This window comes from Mauremys mutica, chromosome 8, assembly GCF_020497125.1.
Source record: "Mauremys mutica isolate MM-2020 ecotype Southern chromosome 8, ASM2049712v1, whole genome shotgun sequence".
In the NCBI taxonomy this organism is placed as follows: domain Eukaryota; kingdom Metazoa; phylum Chordata; order Testudines; family Geoemydidae; genus Mauremys; species Mauremys mutica.
This window is the reverse complement of record NC_059079.1, coordinates 44,555,238-44,579,407: the sequence shown is the minus strand read 5'-3', so window position 1 is coordinate 44,579,407 and position 24,170 is coordinate 44,555,238. Positions and strand designations below refer to the sequence as shown.

The following is a 24,170-nucleotide window of genomic DNA, read 5'->3' as shown; positions in this document are numbered from 1 at the left end:
CACACCCGCAGTTTACTTTTCCTACTTACATCATGATAAAACTTACCCTAGTTTCCTCTAGGGTTTTATAGCGAGATAACATGCGCTGATGCTCTCACACCACTTTTGTGTGTGTGTGTGTGTGTGGTGGTGGGGGAGCTGTGAAGACATAGCCCTACGGATCAGCTTGGGATAAACTACAAACTTTGTAGCTTGAAACAAATATTTGAGGAATTTCTAGAATAGTCTTTACAAATATGTTACTACCTTGAATCAATTGGCTATCAACTCAGATTAAAAAAAACTCATGAAGATATTTCCTAATAAGAAATACATTTCTTTTGCATTATGTTATTGTGACAATATGAAACGTCAAACTGGTTTTTACTAAATAAAGCCCATCTTTTCTTTCTTGACTATTTTTATCTTAAGATTGTAACGTGAAGGATTCATAACTGCCTAGTGGCAATAACTTCTTGTTTAAGGATCTATGAGTTGCACATACAGTGTGATATAGTCAATTCAAGGCTGCTTAGGAGTCAATACAGTATATAGGTTTCATACTTCCTCAAAATTCCTTCTAGAGAATGCATCACAGTTGTGCCTTACATTGTTCTGTGCTTTCCCCCTTTCATTCCAACACTTGAGACCCTGTGTTAGAGGATCAAAAAATAAATCCTTTTATCTAGTACTCATATTAATTATTCATTGTGCATTGTCAGTGGATTGCCACTTGAGGCTTGGATTAGTGCTAATTAATCTTGTAGTTTCACATTTTATAGAACATTGTTACCACAGCATTGCAGTGGTCTGGTTACAAAAACACTTTGTTGCCCATTTTCACCATTCATTGTCATATCTGATAATATCTTTTCATTTAACTCATTATTTTGTTTACTGTATGTGGTTATCATAGGTTTATCTTGCCATAGTCATATTCATGGTCCATTGTATAATGAATTATTCGTATCAACCCTTTTTTATTTTAAACCTTTTTATTAAAACACAAAAATGTATTTGTTTATGGGTCAGATGCTCATTTAAACATCATGAGTAAAAAAGCCTTTATCTTTCTAACATCAGAGAAGAGATCTGGGAAAAATACTTAACTGTTGAGAGAGAATTACCGAGTAACTCCTGCTTGGTGTGTCCTGAAAGTAGTATCGTTCAAAGCTAACACACTCATTCCTTTTACCTCAAAAGTTGAATTTAGATTGGTAGTTAGTTGGCTTTGGAAACAATGATTTTGTATATACCATCTGGTTGGTAAATGTATGTAAAAGTCTTCTGATGTATTTGTATGAGAGTTTCTAAAGACTGTATGTGAACACAAGCCTACGTACAAGGGATTTAAGCAGAACGGTGGTTTTGTGTTTTCTTTAGTGTATATTCAAATTATGCAATTATATAGTGGGCAATTTTTGATCTTTACTTTGCAGTAACTTATAAACCATTCTAATGCTCTTCAGTCTCATCAGTTAGTCCTTATTGATATCACTTGAAATATCTTTCTGTTTAAGCTTTTCAGAATTTTGAAATAATTGTAGTTATCTATCTACCTCATAAAGGTAATGAGGAACAGAAAGCTAATTTAATGCACTGATCTGAGTTTACTTAATGTCGTGGCAAGGGCTTCTGTTAAAATTTTTTTTAAAGGCCTTCTTGACTCTCCATTAGTATTGACTAATTGTAGAGTGAGAGTTTATTTTAAGGAGACTTAGTTATGATCCTCTTTGTGAAAATAATAGATATTAGGCAACCTGTCACGCAAGTTTAAAACTGTTTTAATATCAATTCCACTTGTTGTGTTTTCCATAGCAGAAATAATGACTCTGTATAAGTCTTATGAATATCATAGACCACAAAATCAGCAACTGGGAACAACATAATTAAAGTATTTCATATCTATTCATATCTAACCTTTCAGGCTTGTTTGCTGATTAATATTAGCTGAAGATGGAGTTAATTGATTTGTCATAAAGCTACTAAGCTGTAATATTTATTATTATAATCAAAATACTGACACAACCTTATTCATAGTGGTGTATTAATGGGCATTTTATAGTAAACCACCAAGGGAAACTTTTCTTACATGGTAATCTGGTCTCTTGGGATTCTTTTAAGGCAATCAATTTAATAATTACAAGGTGGTATATGCAGTTTGGACAGCCACTTGAAAGGATGTTCTTAAGCTTCTGAAATCTCCTTTTCTGTAGTTTGTTTTTTCTGTCTAGAATGTCCGATAGTGCAGTGTCTTCTTCCATTGGTAAAATAATTTATTTTTTGTTCAGGTTTGTAATATTAATAGTCTCCTTCAGATCTGACAAAAAGAATACAAACTTCTTTTGCAGGCTCGGGACTTTCTGAAGAGGCTTATTACAGTATGAGGTGACTGTTCAGAGTCAGATCAGAAATCTCATTTACTGGTTCTAAAACAGAATCTAACCAACCAGTTTTGAATCAGATAGGACAGAATCCCTAGAGTGACTGCAAATCTTGAGATGGCTTGCAAACCTCAAATTTTGGAATGTTTGTTTTGCTAAACCAAAAATCCCAGATGGCTGAGCTGTTACTTGCACCTTCTTAAGAGAGGAAAATGATTAGGTATAGGCCTGAGGTCTGTCTAATTTGAAAAATAATATAACCTAAGGCTATGTCTATATTAGAGACTTTACAGTGGTACAGCTGTACCGATACAGCTGCGCTGCTGTAAAATCTCTCGTGTAGCTGCTCTGAGCTGATGGGAGAGAGCTCTCCTGTAGACATAATAAAACCACCCCCAAGGAGCAGCGGTAGCTATGTCTGCGACAATGGCCTGAATATCAACCATGTTCACGCAGCAGGTCTGATGCAGTGACCCTTCAGGAATTTGTGACCTTCTTAAAAACCCAAGTATTGTTTAGTTTAAACAGTAGAAGCAAAGCATTTAGAGAAGGATTTGCATAAGTCTACATGCATGCCTGTCTTACCTAAAGGCATGTGATCCCCTGATGGTGAGCTAGGTAGGCCTTAACATCTTCAGATACCACAGCAGGTGGTGGGTATCAGTCTGCTGTCCCTGAACAACTACTCATGTACAGCTCTTCTTTTCCTCTCCCATCCCCTCCCCAGAGAATCTTTTAAATATGCTTATACAGATGCCCCCCAGGTTACGCAAACCTGACTTCTGCAAATCCGCACTTATGGAAAAAGCTCCGTAAGCTAGAAATAGGAGGGTGTGGTGTGTTGTGTTTGTTTATTTTTTTTTTTAGTGTAATGGTCGGGAGTATATTTCTGACTTATGCAAAATTCGAGTTACGCAAGGCATTCCAGAACGGAATGCTTGCGTAAGTTGGGGAGCATCTGTAGTCCCTTTGAGCTTTTGTTTTCCAATCCTTTTCTTTAATCATATTGTATCTTAATCATCCTTAAAGCCCCCCTATTAAGCTACACCAATATGGTATTACAGTAACCATCTCAGTAACCAGTTCAATATAGAGTATTAATAAATTGTTATAAAGCAGCACCATTATCATAACAACTGCATCTGCACTAGGGCTTTTGCCATATAGAAATGTCATAATAAATAGAAGAAATTACACCCCTAACCAATATTACTATATTGGCAGATGTTTCTAGTGTAGACCTGGCCTGAGCTATGGTCTCGTTGGGACATTTTGAAATGTCTGCCCCGAAGCTTTGAAGAATTCTGTCTTGTATTGATATAATACAGTTGTAGTGATTGACCCTTTATGGTCAAGAGGGAGAAAGTGTTGGAACAATTCTTGATGTTATTGAATCTAAGCATGATCCTGTATGACCCTAAGCTGCGTGGTTTGTGTTAATTGTATATTGTGGAGGAGAATGAACGTTTGGGGGGGTGCAACATGAACTGAGTGTTGTGATGGCTGAAATACGGAACCTTCACTTTCCTGGGCATTCGCTCCTGGGGCCCTAAAAGATGACCAGGTAGGGACCCTTTTCTCAAACTCCCCAATATTCTGGGTAGAAACCGTACTCCACCCCAAATGGCTGCATGTCATATGATAAGCAACAGTTTGTACTTGTCTGAAAGTACACAAACTTTTTTTAAGGAAGTTTTCTTTTTATTGTGTGAATCAAAGAATTTGTGTAATATGCAGTAAATTGCTCTGCTTCAATTAAACGACTGTGTGTGGTGCTGTGTTTTGTCTTCTATTTCATGTTCCTCTCTTCCTATATACATCCTAGGTTTTTCTGCATCTGTTGATAGCTTCTCTAGTTCTGTTATGTTTTTAGCCTGTCAAATGATTGAGAGAAAGGAGATGGAACGCGTACCATTTGTGACTGACAGTCTTTTTTCCTCTAGTTTTTGGAAGTTGGAGAAGGCTTTCTGAATCTTGCTTTGTATGGGAGAAGAACAAGGACTATACCAAATACAATTACCAATACTGCAATTTCCTCCTCCATGTATGGTGATCAGTTTTGTCTTTTGAATATTTTTGTAAAACTTTACCAGTGTCTTATAAGCCAACATATGTTACACATATAGCACATCATATTATGTATTGCACATCTCATTAACATATTATATATGACTGTTAGCACAAAATTATGGTAAATTGTATTAGGTTCACTCCTAGCCACTTATGTCAAGAGGGTATATATCCCACAATACCTTGCAAAGCTAAATGTAGCGTTTGGCCTTAACGAATATAAACCCAGACAAAATAAAGATAAATGAGTGTTCTACCATGATACGAGGTAGGATGTGCCTTCATGGCCCAGCTGGTTTGGAATGCTGTATTCAAAAACAAAAGATAAGGGGTAGACAGCGGTAACAGAAAAACAAGGTAAAAAGCTGATTGGTGGATTCCAGGTTTGGGTGATGTATAGAGTGCTTTAATTTGTAAGCGAGTCTGCTCTAAATACAGCAAGTTTTGGGGGAATATTTTGGGAGTGCACCTTCTGTGTAAGGTGACCTGACATACTGTGAGAAACAGTTTCCCAGAAGGATCAGTGATGTAGTAACTCTTTCCTGTACTGTACTATTGCAGACTTTTAGTAATGAATTGGTTATTTGGTCACTTGAATGCGCCTCATAAAGAGTCACATGTGTAGTGAATCAACTGGCTATGGATTTTAATCAATAGTCTTCAAATATTTAACATGTTTGTGGCACAAAAAGCTACGGCAAAATGTAATTTGTCTGGCTGGTTGGTGTAGCTTATCTTCAACATGGATCAGTTTGTTGTACATTTGTTGGCTGAGATCAAATTTTATAGTCTTCTCCCATGTCACAGAATAAAAATACAAACTGTACAAATCCTTTATATAACTTAAATAACTCTCTACTATCACTTTGTGAAAATAAATTGCTGTTCTCCATTAAGAGAGTTGTCCTCTTTTGGTATCAAAAAAGGGGTTGTATATAGCCCCCTCTGGTGATAGTTAATGCTGAACCCACATCAGCTGTGTTTATATGTTGGGGAAGTGGTGGGGAGTCTTTACAGATAGTATTACTGACATAATGCAATCAGCCCCATCAACCAAGGGAGCCATGTGACATGATGATAAAAAAAACATTTTGATGAATTTGGTAAATTATCCTGCTTCTTAATCGAACTGCTGTCAGTCATTTAAAACACAGAGAGTTCTATGGATGATTTCTCAAGAATTCTGTTGTTTCATTAGTGGGTCTCCCATGAGAAGATAATTCCAGTTGTGCATAGTTTTAAATCTGTAGATTTGAGTGCAGATTTAATTGAAGTTTTCAAAATGAGTTCGGTGGTGTATATAAAAACCTGTTAATGGATTTATAGGTTTTGCATGGAAGAGTTTTGAAGGCGTTTTTGAATTGTATTTTAATCATGACATGGAAACTTAGTTCAACATTTAAAATTCACTAGTCAGCAATGTATAGCACATAAAAACAAAATCTAGGTAGCTGAGGGATGGTGGGGAGAGAAAATATCAAGTTGAGTAAATTTTGGTTGGCTTTTATACAGTCTAGGGTGTGTTTGTGTGTGTATATGGTAGCCCAAATGGAATAAAAGTAGTATGTGTAAAAAAGGATATTTGAAAATTGGTGACTGAGCCATAGCACGACAAATGGGCTGTAAACTGAGAGACTAAAGTGATTTGCCACTAATTCTGTATGCATTGTGAAGTTTTATGACCTCTGGTCTCCTTCACTGCCACAATTTTACCTGCTTATTTTTCTCCATTATCATTAAATTTTTCTCTGATCATTTCTTGTTCACTTTATTGAAGTTTTCCATGTACCCATCTCCAGGTTTGTCAGTCTTTCCCCAATAGTATCCTGCCTGCCCCAAAGCTCTCTCGTTTTTATAAACTACCCTTTAACACATTTCAGTAATTCCCTTACTGACTGAATTTAACATTTTGTGTTTCCCGAAAGATTGTGATATCTGAATAATTGAAGTCCCCCAGGACTTATCAACAAGTCTTAAGACTTTAGATCAGTGTCAAGGTGTGAGGGAGCAGAAAAACTGTCGCCTGGCACAGGGGAGGTTAAAGAAAATGTTTGGATTCAGCTAGCCCTGCCTCACTATACCTGCGGCCAGTGCCAGTCCTGGAGTGGGGAGAAACAAAGGGAGCCTGGATCAATAAGGGGCTGACTGGTGAGGAGCCAGGAGCTCTCTGTCTGCCCGAATGGATGGATCAGTGACCTGCCAGCCAGTGTAGCCGCTTCAGGCAAGTAAGGGTTCCCCTGCCAAGAGGAGGCTGCAAATAAGCCCCAGCACTCAGGGCAACTGGACTAGCGTGGCCATGACCCAAACTGAAGAGACTTGTAGGAAGTAGCCCAGGGAAGTAGATCTTGACTCCCTGCCAGGAAGGAGACCCCTTCTCTCCTGTTTAGGTGTTGATCTGCACAGGCCCCAGGCTGGGACCCAGTGGAGAGGGTCCCCCTACCACCTCTTCTCTCCCCTCTCCCCGCCCATACAGACTAAAAAGATCAGTGATCTAGCTACTAGGCTGCCCAGCCCCAAAACACCCTGTCACACAAGGGGATTAAGTAGGGATGGTTTCTTCATTTTGGTTTTGAGATCTATAGCAGATGGTGACTATGACTTCTCCTTTTCTAGTCATGTCCCTAACGTTACTCATAAATTTTCAACTTCTGTCTTTTCCATTAGTATTGGTTTGACATTATATCAATAATTTAATGTATGATACTAGCCCCCCCTTTCTCTGTTACATCTGACATGACTTTATTTCTAAGTGTTAACATTCCATTCATATGACATATCCTGCCATGTGTCTATTTTTTCACTGTCTCCTTCCTGATTCATTACTTCTAGCTCAGTCTATTTCTTATTACTGTAGTACTAACATACAAAGCGTTGAGGGATTTTTTTCCTATTTCCTGTTAATTAGCTTTTTTCTTTATGGCTTGACTTTTTAATAATGAACCTGGTAATATCTTTTTCATAAGTCAAACCCCAGATCCACCCTAATCTAGATTTTTTTTGGGGAGGGGGGCAGCCTTGAGATCACAAGATTCTAAATGCTCAAGTGGAGGCTAGTCAGTACACACTTTACCCCACACGAATGAAAAAATCTTAAGGATTCTCAGGATTCCTTCTATTTGGTTTAAAGATTGGCATTAGATAGTGGCATCTCAAATGATGGAACACACTGTGACTTAAGCGCTCATATGATGCTGGCTGTAGTATTATATCAGTGCTCCAAATAGAGTGCACTGGCTTTTGATTATTGAATTGATTTTTTTGGCTTGGGGCAGACTGCCTTTCTCCTAGTACTTTTACTCAGCAGTTGAAATCATTCGAGGTGCTGACAGTCCTTTCGTTTTCTTATATCTGGGGGTTGGTGGCAGGGTGTTCTCAGGAAAAAGCCCTCGGCTCTTGACTCATTCATCACTTTTCTTCAGTAGAGCCTGCTTTTGATCATCGTAAGGGAACATAATTCAGCTTTTCCTGAGGAGCATCTGAGAGAGATGATAAGCATGCAGTATAAACTGAAAAAAGTCTAATAAAAGATAATTTATAGTGCTACATAAACAAACATAGCTATTGTGAGTCATGTTCCATGTTCTTAACAGCTTGCAATCTTAACAGGACAGTTTTTCAGAAAAGGGCTGGTGTGTGGATTTAGTAGAGATGAGGAGGTAGGAAGGATTCCTGGAAGAAATATAGTGTTGAGATTTAGTTAGTTTGAGGCCAGATATCTCAGGAGGGAGAGAGAGGGTGTTTGGCAAACAAAATGAAGAAAACTGTTCCAGTTGCACAGCTACACTATCGTAGAATGCAAAGCAGAGTAAGAGAAAATCAAAGGAAACAGTAGGGTCAAGCACAGAGAGTGATATTTGGAGAAAATGAGAGCAAAAGGATAGACATTGTAAGATAAGGACAAAGCCTAAATCATAAGAGTCAGGAAGCCAGTAAAGGGGATGATGTGGCTGGCATGGAAGGAGGCAAGGACGAGACTTTACAGTGGTATTTTGAGCAGATGGGAGAGTGGAAATGAGGTGAAAAGCAGCAGTGTCAGAGTAAGAGGCTATAAAAGTCAAGGTGAGAGATGAGAACAAGAAACAAGTGTCCTAGCAGTGAGGTTAGTGAGGAAAGGGCAGACTTTGTTTATATTGATGAGGAAAATGTGGGAATGTGGCTGGCGGGTGAGGGTGAAAGAAGAGTCAGATGATAGTGAAGTTATGATCGTGAGACAAGAAAAATAAGTAGAGCCCTACGCAGATACAAAATGTGTATCCGCATCCGATCCACTATCCGCAAAAATTATCTGCGAATCTGCGGGGTCTACAGTGGGGGCTGGGCTGAGGCTACGAGGCATTCCCCTGCCAGAGCCTGGTCGGGGAGAGCCACGGGCAGCTGTGGGGATTCATTGCGGGCCTTCCACCTGCTCTAGGCCTGGTGGGGAACCTGGGGGGCAGAGACATGGCCGGGGGCTGTTCTCAGCCCCTGCCCCACCGCAGGCAGGTGGAGGGTCTGCTGCGGTTCCTTGCGGATCCGTGGCTGGGCTCCACGCTGGCTTGGCTGGGGGGAAAGGGGAGACCTGTGGAGTTGCCCAGGGGCTGCTTGGGTCCCCTGCCCAGAGCAGGTGGAGGGTCTGCCCCAGCTCCCCACAGCTGCCTGCCCAGCTCTTACTGTGGCTGGACTGCAGCTCCGAGCTGCTCCCTCCCCGGCTGGAGCCGGGTTGTGGGGAGTCACGGTGGACCCTCCATCTGCCCTGGGTAGGGGGCCCGAGCAGCTCCCGCCCAGTGTCCCTGCCCCTTCAGGTCTCACGCCAAATGTCCCAGCCTCCCTGCTCAGTGTCCCTGCCCCCAAGCACCTCCTCCCAGTGTCCCTGCCGCGCACCCTCCTCCCAGGGGAGGTGGAGAGACCCAGGCTCCCCACAGTTGCCAGCGTGGCTCTTCCCGACCCGGCTCCGGTGGGGGACAGCTTGGAGCCGCAGCCCAGCAAGGGTAAGAGCCAGGCAGGCCCTCCACCTGCCCTGGCCGGGGGCCCAAGCAGGCCCCCGCCCAGTGTCCCTGCCCCCCAGACCTCCCACCCAGGGCCATGCCGCGGTTCCTCACATCTACCTGCCCTGTTTTTACAGTCAGAGTCCTGCTCAATTACAAAATTTGTATCCTCATCTGTGTGGTAATCCGCAGAAATGGTTCACAGATATAAAGCGGATACCCGCGGATTTGCAGGGCTCTAAAAATAAGGTAGCTGTCAGTTAAGATAGAGAAGGGATGCAGCAGAAAGGGATGAGGAAGGACAGCTAAGTTCAGTGTCTGAGACAATGAGCTTGAGATGGCAGGAGAATAAGAGGAAGTTGGAGTGTCAGAGTGGACTTCAAGTGAAGAGTTTGGGGGTAGATGTGCAGATGTCAATAAATAAATAGAAGTGGTAATGAAATCCTTGGGAGTGATGCTGCTGTCAATGTAAGAGTACAGTTGGAAGAGAGAAAGGTACCAAACTTGGAGCCTGAAAGGATACCAACAGAAGACAGTGGGAGGTTGAGGAGCCATTAGGTGATGCTGAAGGTTAGCAATCTATAGGGAAAATGGAGAGCAGAGTTAAGACTGAAAGGAGAGATGATTAAGAGGGCATAAAGTATTTAGAAGTTAATTACGCTGATGCTTTATTGTGGTGGACTATCATTCTGTGGCTCTACTTTGTTTAGGTCATGTGCTGTTTGGCAGTCAGGTTGTTTTATGCTCATAAATACTAATTCAGGGCTGTGGAAATGTGCTTTTGAAAATATTATTAATAAACATTTCAAATATTATTTCACATTTGCTACCAGAAGAACATGACTCAGTATAGAATACTCAGTTTGTATTTACAGTATTTAAAAAAAAAAGTTTGAAAAAGACTGAAAAAATGTACTAATGATAGTTGCTTTTGTTTTGTGAGAAGTAGTATCTGAAAGAATTACATCTGTTTCAGTACTAAAACTTGTACTAATGATAATAGAGTTAGTTCTTATTGCAATGCTGTGTTTTCCCATAAAGTGCTTAGCATGCTTTTGGTGGCACTATAAAATAATAATTGATGATACACAGTGTTTGCTGCTGTTTAAAAAAAAAAATAAAAAATGTTTTTTTGTGCAGATATTTGATTTAATGGATGCCAAAGCCCGGGCTGACTGCATCAAAGAAATAGATCTTCTTAAGGTAAAGACTTGTTAAAGAATTTCATAGGTTTAATTATAATTTATTGATTTTTTTTCTTTCACTCTGACAGTAGATGGTGATGAAGTGTCCTCTCTCTTATATATGAGACTTTTAAATGTAATACTTAAAGATTTCCATTTAATTTCATTTTTCATTTCTTGAAAAAATAAACTTTCTTTATAAGGAGGCAGGTATTCAGAGGCAGAAGACATTAAACTGCAAGCTTTCATGTTCGAACATTTGAAGGAAACACAATAAGAAGATACTGAATAAACATTTTTATATCATGTACAATAATGCACTGATTTTTTTAAAGTGGGTTGAATTTAAATTACTATATCAAGTAGCTAAAATATGGGTATGGCTACACTTGCAGCCGTACAGTGCTGCTGCGGGAGCGCTCCTGCGGCAGTGCTTTGAAGTGTGAGTGTGGTCGCAGCGCCAGCCCTGGGAGAGAGCTCTCCTGGCGCTGCAGGTACTCCACCTCCCCGAGGAGATTAGCTTACAGCGCTGGGAGCTGCGCTCCCAGAGCTGGGGCAGGGTTTACACTGGCGCTTTGGAGCGCTGTAACTTGCTGTGCTCGGGGGGGGGGTTCCCACACCCCTGAGTGAGAAAGTTGCAGCGCTGTAAAGCGCCAGTGTAGCCAATGCCTATAGTTCTTCGAGTAGTGTCCCTATGGGTGTTCCACCGTAGGTGCACTTGCATCCCTGCACTGCTGAGCAGTGAACTTCGGTAGCCCTGTTTGTTGAGCCTGCACATGTGCTATTCTCTCCCCCCCTCCCCCCCCCAAGTCTGGCTGGAGACTAACTAGTGTTGTGTGGGCGAATCTCTGTCCCTTCCTTCTCAACTGCCCCTGGGTAGGGACCTTGCTATTAGCTGTCCCTTCATCCGCTTGTTAACCTATTGTTTGAACTTAAGTAGTTACTAATCTTTCTTTTATCTGTTAGTTTAGAGCAGGGGTTGGTAACCTTTCAGAAGTGGTGTGCCGAAACTTCATTTATTCACTCTAATTTAAGGTTTTGCGTGCCGGTAATACATTTTAATGTTTTTAGAAGGTCTCTCTCTATAAGTCTATAAACTATTGTTGTATGTAAAGTAAACAAGTTTTTTAAAATGTTTAAGAATCTTCATTTAAAACTTAACCTGGGGTGCACGCACCTCCTGGGACAGGGACGGTGCAAGGATATTTTGCACCTTAGGCGAAACTTCCACCTTGCCCCCCCCCACCCCTTGCACATTGGTTCATTGAGGGGCAAATCCCAACGAGCCTTTATAGACCCCAGGGGCCAGCCATGCCCAGAGGCTGCTCCCTAGACCAGGTTCCCCGTCTCCCCACCCCCTGAACTCCCCTGGAGAGTACACAGCCTGCGAGCCCTCTCCACCCCACCCAGGTGGCCTCCACCCTGAGTCCACTCACTGGCTTTGCTGGGCTTGGGCCGCTGCAGCAGCTCGGCAGGGAGGAGCCACCTTCCGGAGGCACTGGAGAGCCAGAGTGTCCCGCTTGCGGCAGCAGCGAGCCCCAACCATGGAGGAGCTGGCGTGGTGCAGGGGAGCAGCAGTCCTGCAAAGGCAGCAGCACCGCTAATGGGGAGCAGCTGTGCCCTGCCGCCTCTCCTGCCCAGGCTGAGGCCCGGCGCCCCCCCGGGGGCTCCTGCAGGCTGCAGTGGATGTATGTGGGTGCCAGCCCCCATGTGCCTCCCAGCTCCCCCCTTGCCTAACGTTACCATATTTCAACAATCAAAAACGAGGGGGGAGCCCTGCTCTAGCCCCACCCCCATCCACTGCCTCCCACTTCCCACCCCGATTTCCCTGGTCAGAACCCCATACCCCACCCCCGCTCCTTGTCCCCTGGCTGCCCGCTCCTGGAACCCCTGCCCCTAACTGCCTCCCTGAACCCCACCCCCTACCTAAGCCTCCCTGCTCCTTGTCCCCTGGGTGCCCCCTCCTGAGACCCCCCCCACCCTAATTGCCCCCCTAGGACACTACCCCCTACCTGTCCCCTGACTGCCTCAACCCTTATCCACACCTCCGCCCCCAGACAGACCCCCAGGGACTCCCACGCCCCATCCAACCACTCCCCGCCCCCTGACAGGACCCCCAGAACTCCTGACCCATCCAACCCTCTTCCTGCTCCCTGACTGTCCCCCAATTGTCCCCCAGGACTCCCCTTACCTGGCGCATGCCGGTCAGGCACTGGCTCCACGTGGAGGCAAAACTCCACATGGAATGCTGAGGCAGATGGAGTGGGGGAGCTACGGGAGGGTCGGCGGCGGCTCACACTTCCGGGAGTTGCAGAACCCAAGCGCGATGAGGGGGGACCTGCAGGGGTGTGTGCCTGCCGCTGGTCTGGGGTCCCTGCCGCCAGCCCCGCTCAGCCTCTGCCTGCCTTGGGTTCTGTTCACTCAGCCGGCCGCGCGGAGTGGGGCCAGCAGCCGGGACCCCGGCTGGCAGCCGCGTGCCAGGCAACATCGGCTCGCGTGCAAAAGGTGGCATGTGTGCTGTAGGTTGCCGACCTCTGGTTTAGAGTTTCCTTTGGTTTTTTCTTCTCTTAAAACAAACAAACAAACCCACTCAACCCCCTTGAAACCCAACTACTTTAATTACTTTCACTTTATCTGGGGACTACCCTGATGCTGGCTATGCATGCATGCTATGTACATAAGCTGATAGACTTTGCATGTGGTGTCTCCAGTCATGGTCCAGCTCTGTTCACAGGCTGAACAGAAACAACCTAGACAAACCCCTATCATTACCCACCAAGGTCAAACAATCCTTGAACTGGTGGAAGGACCCAGCAAATGTTTGCACGGGACTCCCGTTCATACAGCTTCTCTCCTTCCCCTGTCACTACTCCTCTCCAACCATGGATCCCTCATAGGGTGGGAAGCACATCTCAACAACCTCATGACACAAGGCAAGTGGTCACCCACAGAAGGGTGACTTCATATCAACCTCCTCAAACGCTCAGGAACGCATGTGCTCACTTCTCTCCGCTGATCAGAGGTACTCACACAAGGGTCATGACAAGCAGCATAGCATGCATGTACTATATAAATCCTCAGGGGCATCCAGAACGCCCTTCCTTTGTGCGGAAGCACTAAAGCTATGGAACTGGTGCATTTCCCACAATGTTACAATATCAGCGTTCTACCTACCAGGAGCGCAAAACATGACAGCGGACACTCTCAGCTGCAAGTTCCCACACGACCACGAATGGAAGTTGAACTCAGTAATACTCCATGACATATTCAGAAAGTTGGGGACACTGACTATAGACTTGTTTGCCACTTATCTGAACAAGAAATGCCTCCAGAGCAGGCCTTGGACAGAACTCCTTAGGGGATGCTCTCCTTCTCTCATGGGACAAGAGCCTTCTATAGGCTTTCCCCCATTTCCTCTATTGCTGAAAGTCCTGTTAAAAATAAAGAGAGAGCAAATGTCACACTGATTGCTCCCACCTGGCCAAAACAGATGTGGTATCTTTACCTGCCACAGCTGGTGCCGTATCTGCCAATCCCTCTTCAACTCACTCCTTACTGCCTCTCGCAGAACAAAGGACGTGCTCTCAATCCCAACCTGCAAATTCTTCAGCTCAAGGCCTGGTTCCTTCATGGTTCCAACATATAGAGAGATCCTGCTCTCAGGAGGTACAGGATGTGTTACTACACAGTAGGAAATTGGCTACCCATTGAACTTACCAGGTTCCAGGTTTGGTGTAATTCCAGACAAATTACCACGACATCTGCTACTCTACCAGTAGTCTTAGACTACCTACTGAAGTCTGGACTGTCCCATAGCTCGCTCAAGGTATGCTTGGTGGCCATAATGACTTTTCATTAATGAACAGAGGGGTTTTTAGATTTCTCGCATCCAACTACTAAGAAGTTCCTCGAGCGTAGTGAACCTCTTTCCCAAACCCAGACATCCTACCCCACCATGGGAACTGAATTTAGTATTAAAGGGCCTGACCAGACTGCCCTTCCAACTTACAGGCAGTTGTTCATTTACACACCTGTCAATGAAGACAGCATTTCTGGTCGCCATTACCTCCATGTGAAGGATAGGGGAGATAGTGGCTCTTATGGCAACCCCCTCCCCGCCCCTTTACAGTATTTTTTCCTGACAAGGTAATGCTCAGGCCACACCCGAAGTTCATCCCCAAAGTGACTTTAGCCTTTCACAAGAACCAACTCATTCACCTCACAACTTTTATCCCAAGCCCCTCTCTCTGATGATAGGGAAGCTATTCTACACACACTGGACGTTAGGCGAGCCTAGGTCTTCTATCTGGGCAGGACGAAGGCTTTTAGGAAAGCTAGGCTTTTCCTTTCCATTGTGGATAGGACTAAAGGTGCATTGTGGATAGGACTATTGGCCCAGACACTGAGTGGGTCTCAAACTGCATCAAACTCTATCATGTTCGCAATGTAGTACCTCCATCTGGAATCCATACACACTTCTCAAGATCAGTTTCCTCCTCAGTCGCCTTCTTCAAGGATTTCCCCATTCTGGAAAACTACACAGCAGCTACCTGGGTGTCTGTGCATTCCTTCGCAGAACACTATGCCATCACTGGGGATTCTGCTTACGATGCTTGATCTGGCTCCTCAGTATTGTCATCCATAACAGAATCGACTCTGAAGTCCCAGCTTCCCATTGGGTCACCTGCTCAGTAGTCCCCTACAGTGGAGCACCCATAGGGACACTATTCGAAGAAGAGGAGAAAGTGGCTTGCCTTGTGCAGTAATGATGGTTCTTCAAGATGTGCTCCGTTATGGGTGCGTCACGACCCCATCTCCTCCCCTCTACTTCAGAGTTCTCCTTAAGGGGCTCTGCGGTAAAGAAGGAACTGAGGGGGGTTTCCCTGTGCAAGGCTAGTTAGCCTTGAACCAGATGAGGAGGGGGGAACAGCGCATGTGCGGGCCCAGTGGACGCTGCTACCAAAGTTCTCTGATCAGCAGCGCAGGGATGCAAGGGCACCAACAGTGAAGCACCCACAAAGACACGCATCTTGAAGAACTGTTGTTGCTACAAAAGGTGAGTAACTTTCTCTTCTGGCATGATGGCAGAAGTTCAGCACATTGTCATATAGGGGAGCTTTACCAGAATAAATTTATCACTGTCACTTCCAGGGTTACTGGAGGCTGATCATGTTGTGAAATAGATTTGCTTAGGGCTCGTAGATTTGCTTAGGGCTCGTCTACATCTGAAACACTACAGTGGCACCGCTGCAGTGCTTTACTCCTGGGGGGATTCTCCAGGACTGTGCACCTGCAGAAAGTCCTCCCCTTCTCCCCACCCCCATTTCTTATGTTTCCCTGCAGAAAACAGCAGGGAAGCCACATGGAGGGGGAAATGCACAGGACCTTGGGTGCATTTTTTGGGGAGGTTGCCCCCCTCCAAACAATGGTGAAGCACGGGGGGAGGGGGATCAAACAGGGTTACATGCTACTGCCCCCCCCCCCCATTCTGCAAGCACAGAGCTGCCCAGCTGAAGGAGGCTGTGTCTTGGCTCTGCTGACTCTGCAGCTGAACACCACCTCCTGGGTCCTAGTGCTAGTTGTGCTTCCCTTCTGTGTGTTGGGAGCCTTCCTGTTTTCTGTTCTGTGCAACAGTGAGTGCCCGTGGTGGGGCTGGATATGGGGGCTGAAGGGGTGGGAGGAAATGGCAGTGGGGAAGGAAGGGGGAGGGGAATGTGGGAGTCCGGGGAGGGGGATGGAGAAGAAAAGGAGATAGGGGAATCGCAGGGGGAAGCAGGAACCTGGCATACTGCATCCCCTCGGCAGCAGCTGGAGCTCCCCCGTTAACCAGGCCTATCAAACCTCCATCTGGACATCTCTGACGAGCCCTCCATACTCAGACTCCAACCCCAACTGATCCTCAACCAGCTGCACTGAGCCTCCCCCCCCGACCCCCCTGCTGAGCCCCATCTCCCCTGCACCTAGAACTCCCCAACGAGCCTCTGTGCATCTAGATCTCCCACTGAGCCGCCCGAACCGAGATTGCCCCACACAGAAACCTCTCACCGCCGACCTCCCTCCCCCTCCCCAAGTCCTTCCACACTTGGATCCTGCTGTGCTGAGCCTGCTTACCCACATCTGGTGTACCTGACGCAGAGGGGCAAGGTCCTGAGGTATTTCTGGAGCAGGCCCAGCCCTTGCATTGTGTCAGGGTAAGGTGCAGCCTCACTGCTGAGTCCCTGTACCAGGGGAGGTGGGGGCTTCAGGGTGATCTCCCACCTCAATGCAGCCATGGCCTATGCTCCCCACTGCCATGCTGGAGCCACATTTATTTATTGACAAATAAAATTTTCAGAATTTTAAAATATCATATGTGTAATTTTTTGGTGCAGAATTCCCTCAGGAGTAAGTGTTTCAGATGTAGACATTACATATGCCGATGGGAGGGGTTCTCCCCTCAGCATAGGTAATCCACCTCCCTGAGAAGCAGTAGCTAGATCGGCAGAAGAATTCTTCAATTAATTTAGTGCTGTCTACACTGCGGGTTAGATAATCTTAACTAAGTTGCTCAGGGACGTTGATTTTTTTCACACCCCTGAGCGACATAGCTGGGTCAACCTAATTTTTTAGTGTAGACCGGGCCTTAGTTTCTTGCAAGGAAATGATTTGTCCCTACAGTGTTTTTTGCCATCCAGCTCATAGGGGGGCACTGATGTAGGTTTAAAGCCAGTTGTACCCTTCTATTCAGAGGTAGAATGATTGATAGTAGCCACTAGATGAGTGTGTGATGGAGGGGGAAAAGTGACTGATGGGCTAGGAGAAAACTCACATGCCACAGTCTACATCTTGATGTCCCTGCCTTGAAATGAGGTTCTGTATTCTGCGTTCTGGTCAGTAGCAGAATTCACACAGGTTAATGGAGAACTTTCTGGTCATCTAAAGAAAACTGGAGTTAAGGGTATGCTTGGTAAATTACGTCAAATTGTACATTTTGTAGAGTGTCCAGCTGAGCAGCCACTTCCTCATAATATAGATGGAGCTAGTAGCAATACCTGGTTAAGTTTGTACATTTTCCAGTACAAGCCCTTGTTTTCAGTTTCTCATAAATTGGCCAGACTTCAACCATACAGACTGAAATTTTCCATGTTTGCTCTCTGCCTCTGATTTTCTTCAGTATCCTGTCTCTCCTTCCCTTCTCCCTGCTCAGTCCAAGAGTTTCAGCAAAAAGGCTTCAGCTGTTTTCAAGAATGAGGTTAGGGGGAAATACATATGCTTTGCCTATGTTAATTTTTTTTTCAGTTGCTTCTTTGAATATCTCTAATGTATCCATACTTTGGTGGAGGGACTTTGAAATTTGGAAAGGAGATAGTACTTCTCTGGCCCTAGGACTATTTGCTGTCCTCATTAAAATTTACACATATTTGGGCAATTTGTAAGTTCTTCTTCGAGTGATTGCTCCTATGCATTCCATGTAGGTGTGCGCGCCGCGCGCGCACGGTTCTTCGGAACATTTTTACCCTAGCAACTCCGGCGGGCCGGCTGGGCGCCCCCTGGAGTGGCGCCGCTATGGCACTGGATATATACCCCAGCCGGCCCGTCCGCTCCTCAGTTCCTTCTTCCCGCCCGTGACGGTTAGCTGGAACTGTGGAGTGCTCTGTTAGTCCTCCACATCCCTAGCAATTTCTCCATTTCTTGTATATAGTTAGTTAGTATAGTTCATAGTCTAGTTAGTTAGTTAAGGTACTTAAGGAATTAGGGGGGTTTCCCTCCTTTTTCCCCCACCCGGGGTGGGCTCATGCCCCAGACTCCGGGATTCAAGCCGTGCGCGGCTTGTCAACGGTTGATGCCTGTCGGGGACGCTCACGATTCCTGCCTCCGCTGCCTGGGGGAGTCTCATCGTACCGACAAGTGCCCCATTTGTGCTGCCTTTAAGCCGAGGACCAGGAAAGAGCGGGACTCCAGACTGAAGCAGCTCTTGATGGAGTCGGCGCTGCGTCCACCGGTACCGGCCCCGGCGGCACCTAAATCGGCTTCGGTACGTAGCGCGCCGGCGGCACCGACCCGGCACAGCTCAGAGGCATCCCATCCGCCGAAACCGGCACCGGCGTCACGGCACCGCTCTCCGTCCCCGGTGCGCAAAAAGAAGGCGCCAGCGGCAGCTAAAGCCTCATCTTCCGGACAGATCGCCCAGCCACTACCAGCACCTGTGGCTCCGGCGCTGATGGTGCACTCCCAGTGCACGGGACCGGCAGCTCCGGCACCAGAAGAGCCGTTGAGCCCGGCCACTCCCTGCTCCCCGGCACCGCCCGAGGTCGAGCTTGGACTCCCTAGCACGCCGGAGACATACTCACAGGCGCGGGAGCTTATTGCTTTGACAGAGGCACCAAGCCTCCGGCCCCCGGCACCGCCGGTGCGGGCTGTACCCTCTGCTGGGAAGCCAGCCATGATGAGACCCCTTGGCGCCGAGGAACACCGCGCAAGGGTCGTCAGTCGGTCCCGCTCTCGTAGCCGGTCACCGTCTCGCCGGCCTCGATCCAGGCGCCGATCCACGCCTCGGGACCGTTCCTCGTCTCGGCGTCGGTCCCGTTCACGGTACCGTTCGGCATCGAGGTACCGATCTCGGAGTCCCAGTCGTCGGTACCGCCAAAGGTCTGCCTCTAGAGACCGATCACGGCACCGCGGTGACCGCAGTCTTTCCCGGCACCGCGACCGCAGCTGCTCCCGGCACCGTGACTGGAGCCGCTCCAGGCACCGGGACCGCAGCCACTCCGGGCGCCGCGATCACAGTGCTTCCCGACGCCGAAGCCGTAGCAGATCACCGTCCCGGCACCGCTGCGACCGTTGGTCCCGGTCGTGCTCCCGGTACCGCGACGACAGACATCGACCGGCGGTACCACCAGCAGACGCGCACCGGCCGTCCACGGGACACTCGTTGAGCGCATCGGCCCCCCAGTGGTCACGCCAGGCTTCGGTCGTATCCCAGGGCGGCAGCGGCGCAGGCCTCAGAGGGGATACCCCAGGTCAAGCCTACGGCCCACAACAATGGGGTTTTTGGGTTCCTTGGGCACAACATGAGTCGCAAGGTCCACCCTTGCCCACGCGGCCTTCGGGGTCCGAGCGCCGCGTGCCGGAAGCGACGGTCAGCAAGGCCCCGCCTTCGCCTACACAAGGAACTTCTCTGCCACTCCCAGTGACACAGCCAGACTCAGCTGTTCCTGCTCCACTGGTGGACGACCCACCAACAGAGCCTGCGGGCCCGGGCCTGTCGTCGTCCTCATCACCGGACGAGGCTGTCGCAGGGTCAGCGACGGCGGACCCACCGCCTATAGACTTAAGGGCGCATCAAGACCTGCTCCGCAGAGTTGCGCAGTCCATCGACCTTCCAATTGCTGAGGTTGTGGAGAATGACGACCCGGTTACTAACGTCATTGGGTCTGAGGCCCCTGTGCGAGTGGCCCTCCCTTTTATTCGGACAATTCAGCGTAACGCCAATACCATCTGGCAAACGCCAGCGTCCATCCCACCGACTGCCAGAGGCGTGGAACGCAAATACTCGGTTCCCCCCACGGGGTACGAGTATTTGTATACTCATCCGACTCCGGACTCCCTCGTGGTCCAGTCGGTGAACGACCGAGAGCGTAACGGTCAACCGGCGGCAACCCCCAAATCTAAGGACGCTAAACGTATGGACCTCCTGGGCCGCAAGGTCTATTCGGCTGGGGGCCTGCAGCTTCGCATTGCCAATCAATCGGCATTGCTGGCTCGCTATACGTACGAGATGCTACTTTCGCTCTCGAAATTCACCGAACTTGTCCCGACGTCCTCCCGCCAGGAGTTCAGCGCTCTCCTTGAGGACGGTAAAAAGTCTGCGCGCTCCTCCATCCAAGCTGCGCTAGACTCGGCGGACTCGGGGGCCCGTACCCTTGCCTCTGGGGTCACTATGCGCCGGATTTCCTGGCTTCAATCCTCCACCTTGGCCCCTGAGGTGCAGTACTCACTCCAGGACCTACCGTTCGAAACGCACGGGTTGTTCTCTGAGAAAACGGACACCCGTATACAGACCCTTAAGGACGGTCGCGTGGCTATACGAACGCTGGGAATGCACACGCCGGCGACCCAGAGACAACCGTTTCGTAGGCAACCATCCCGGCCGTTTACCCAGAACAGATCCCGACCGTATAATAGTCGCCGGACCAACCTCACGCGCCGCCGACCATCAGGCAACAGGCGCAATCAGTCACAAACGTCCTCTAAGGCCCCTCAAGGGCCTAAGCAGGCGTTTTGATGGGACGCCCGGGGACGGCTCTTCAGTCTCTCCATTGGATCCTTCCCCTTTGTTTTCCAACCGACTCTCCCATTTCCTCCCGGCATGGACCCACCTAACATCGGACAGTTGGGTTCTGCGTACGGTCCAGTCGGGGTACCGCCTCCAGTTTATTTCGCCCCCTCCTTCCCACCCTCCCTCCCTGTCCCTCTTCAGGGACCCCACTCACGAGCAAGTCCTCCTACAAGAGGTCGAGACTCTGCTGAGTTTGGGTGCCATAGAGGAGGTGCCGCCCGACCGGCGGGGCAGGGGTTTCTATTCCCGTTATTTCCTCATCCCCAAAGCAAAAGGAGGTCTCCGTCCGATCCTGGACCTCCGGAAGCTCAACCGATACCTGCTAAAGCTCAAATTCCGCATGGTATCCCTGGGGACTATTATTCCCTCCCTGGATCCAGGAGACTGGTTTGCCGCCCTCGACATGAGAGACGCATACTTCCATGTCGCGATCTATCCCCCTCATCGTCGATACCTCCGATTTATGGTGAACGACAGACACTACCAGTTTGCGGTGCTTCCCTTCGGCCTCTCCACCGCCCCGAGGGTATTCACCAAGTGTATGGCGGTGGTTGCCGCGGCCCTCCGCCGTCGTCGGGTGCACGTGTATCCGTACCTCGACGATTGGTTGATTCGCAGCCCATCACGTCAGCTGGTAGCGGACCAGGTGACCGATATACTATCTCTTTTTCGAGACCTGGGCCTGCTTGTCAACTTCGACAAGTCCGTTTTGACTCCAGCTCAAAGGGTGGAGTTCATCGGAGCGGTTCTGGACTCGCAGTTGGCCAGGGCCTGCCTTCCGATCACTCGGTACCAAACTCTGGTGGCTTGCATCAAGGCTCTCCAAGCCTTTCCCACGACGACGGCGCGATCCTGTCTTCGCCTCCTGGGCCACATGGCGTCGTGCACTTTTGTGACAATGTATGCCAGGTTGCACCTTCGTCCGTTCCAGACGTGGCTGGCCTCGGTGTACCGCCCACATCGCGATCACATGGACTCGATCGTCACAGTCCCAAGGGCCACCCTCGACACTCTCAATTGGTGGCTAGCCCCTCAGGTCGTCTGTGCAGGGGTACCATTCCGCCCGCCGTGTCCCTCCGTCACCTTGACCACAGATGCCTCGGACATGGGTTGGGGGGCACACCTGGGCGACATTCACACGCAAGGCCTCTGGTCCCCGCTGGAGCTCTCTTTACACATCAACGTCCGAGAGCTCAGGGCGATACGGTTGGCGTGCCAGGCCTTCCAGGCCCTTCTCCACGGCCGCTGTGTCACCGTGCTGACGGACAACACGACGGCTATGTTTTATGTCAACAAGCAGGGCGGGGCACGCTCCTCCCTGCTTTGCACGGAAGCGCTTCGCCTGTGGGACTTTTGCGTAGCCCGCTCGATTCACCTGTCAGCGTCGTTTCTTCCGGGCACTCAGAACACGCTAGCCGACCGCCTCAGCAGATCTTTCCTTGCACACGAATGGTCCCTACGTCCAGATGTGGTGTATACAATCTTCCGACGGTGGGGATTTCCCCACCTAGACCTCTTTGCCTCAGAAACCAACAGGAAGTGCAACCGGTTCTGCTCCTTCCAGGGACGCGCCCGCGGCTCCCTGTCCGACGCGTTCCTTTGCTCATGGAAGGACCACCTCCTGTACGCCTTCCCTCCGTTCCCACTTGTTCATCGGGTGCTCTTAAAGCTTCGGAGGGACAAGGCTCGTCTCATACTGATTGCTCCAGCCTGGCCGAGACAACATTGGTACACCCTGCTGCTCGAGCTTTCAGTCCGGGATCCCATTCCTCTCCCATTGTGGCCGGACCTTATCACACAAGACTTCGGCCGGCTTCGCCACCCGGACCTCCGCTCCCTGCATCTTACAGCCTGGTACCTGATTGGTTGACTCACGCGGAGCAGGGCTGTTCGCAGGCAGTTCGGCGAGTCCTCACCGAAAGCAGGAAGCCCTCAACGAGATCCACCTATCTCGCAAAATGGAAGCGGTTCGCTATCTGGTGCGACCAGAAAGGCCTGAATCCCTTTCTCGTCCCTATTCCGGTTGTCTTGGACTACCTTTGGTCCCTTAAGGAGCAAGGCCTCGCGGTCTCCTCCTTGAGGGTACACCTGGCGGCGATATCAGCTTTTCGTCCTCCGATTGAAGGTCGCTCCATCTTTTCCACCCATATGGTATCCCGCTTCCTCAAAGGCCTGAACCGTTTGTACCCGCCCGTACGGCGCCCTACTCCGGTCTGGGATTTGAACCTGGTTCTAGCTAGGCTTACGGGACCGCCGTTTGAGCCTCTAGCGACTTGCTCACTGCTTCACCTCTCGTGGAAGACGGCCTTCCTCGTCGCTGTAACATCGGCGAGACGGGTGTCCGAGCTTAGTGCCCTGACCGTTGGGCCTCCGTATACGGTCTTCCACGCGGACAAGGTTCAGCTCCGGCCACATCCTGCCTTCCTTCCGAAGGTCGTGTCGGCCTTCCATATTAACCAGGACATCTTCCTCCCGGTTTTCTACCCGAGGCCACACGCCTCGTCTCGGGAGCAGCGGCTTCACTCCCTGGACGTCCGTAGGGCCCTCGCCTTTTATATTGAGCGCACAAAGCCTTTCAGGCGTTCGGCCCAGCTCTTCGTCGCGCTTGCTGAGCGTATGAGGGGTGAACCAGTCTCCTCGCAAAGAATTTCCTCGTGGGTGACGGCTTGTATTCGAGCATGCTACGAGCTCGACCGGGTACCGCCTCCTCGACTGACTGCCCACTCTACCAGGGCGCAGGCCTCTTCAGCTGCCTTTCTGGCCCATGTTCCAATCCAGGATATCTGCAGAGCAGCCACCTGGTCATCCGTCCACACATTCGCAACGCACTATGCGTTGGTGCAACAATCAAGAGACGATGCAGCCTTCGGCTCAGCAGTCTTGCATTCTGCCACGTCTCATTCCGACCCCACCGCCTAGGTAAGGCTTGGGAATCACCTACATGGAATGCATAGGAGCAATCACTCGAAGAAGAAAAGACGGTTACTCACCGTAGTAACTGGTGTTCTTCGAGATGTGTTGCTCCTATCCATTCCAGACCCGCCCTCCTTCCCCACTGTCGGAATAGCCGGCAAGAAGGAACTGAGGAGCGGACGGGCCGGCTGGGGTATATATCCAGTGCCATAGCGGCGCCACTCCAGGGGGCGCCCAGCCGGCCCGCCGGAGTTGCTAGGGTAAAAATGTTCCGAAGAACCGTGCACGCGCGGCGCGCACACCTACATGGAATGGATAGGAGCAACACATCTCGAAGAACACCAGTTACTACGGTGAG

General features: G+C 48.7%; 1 protein-coding gene across 14 annotated transcripts in view; it reads left to right on the top strand.

The window, feature by feature from the left end:
* Positions 1–24,170, top strand: part of NEK7 (NIMA related kinase 7) — a 152,007-nt gene that overhangs the window by 54,321 nt on the left and 73,516 nt on the right. For all 14 annotated transcript variants that reach the window (XM_045027751.1, XM_045027741.1, XM_045027750.1 and 11 more), the window contains one exon: positions 10,538–10,600. In XM_045027751.1, the coding sequence (XP_044883686.1) occupies positions 10,538–10,600 (63 nt within the window). The remainder of the gene's footprint in view (positions 1–10,537; positions 10,601–24,170) is intronic.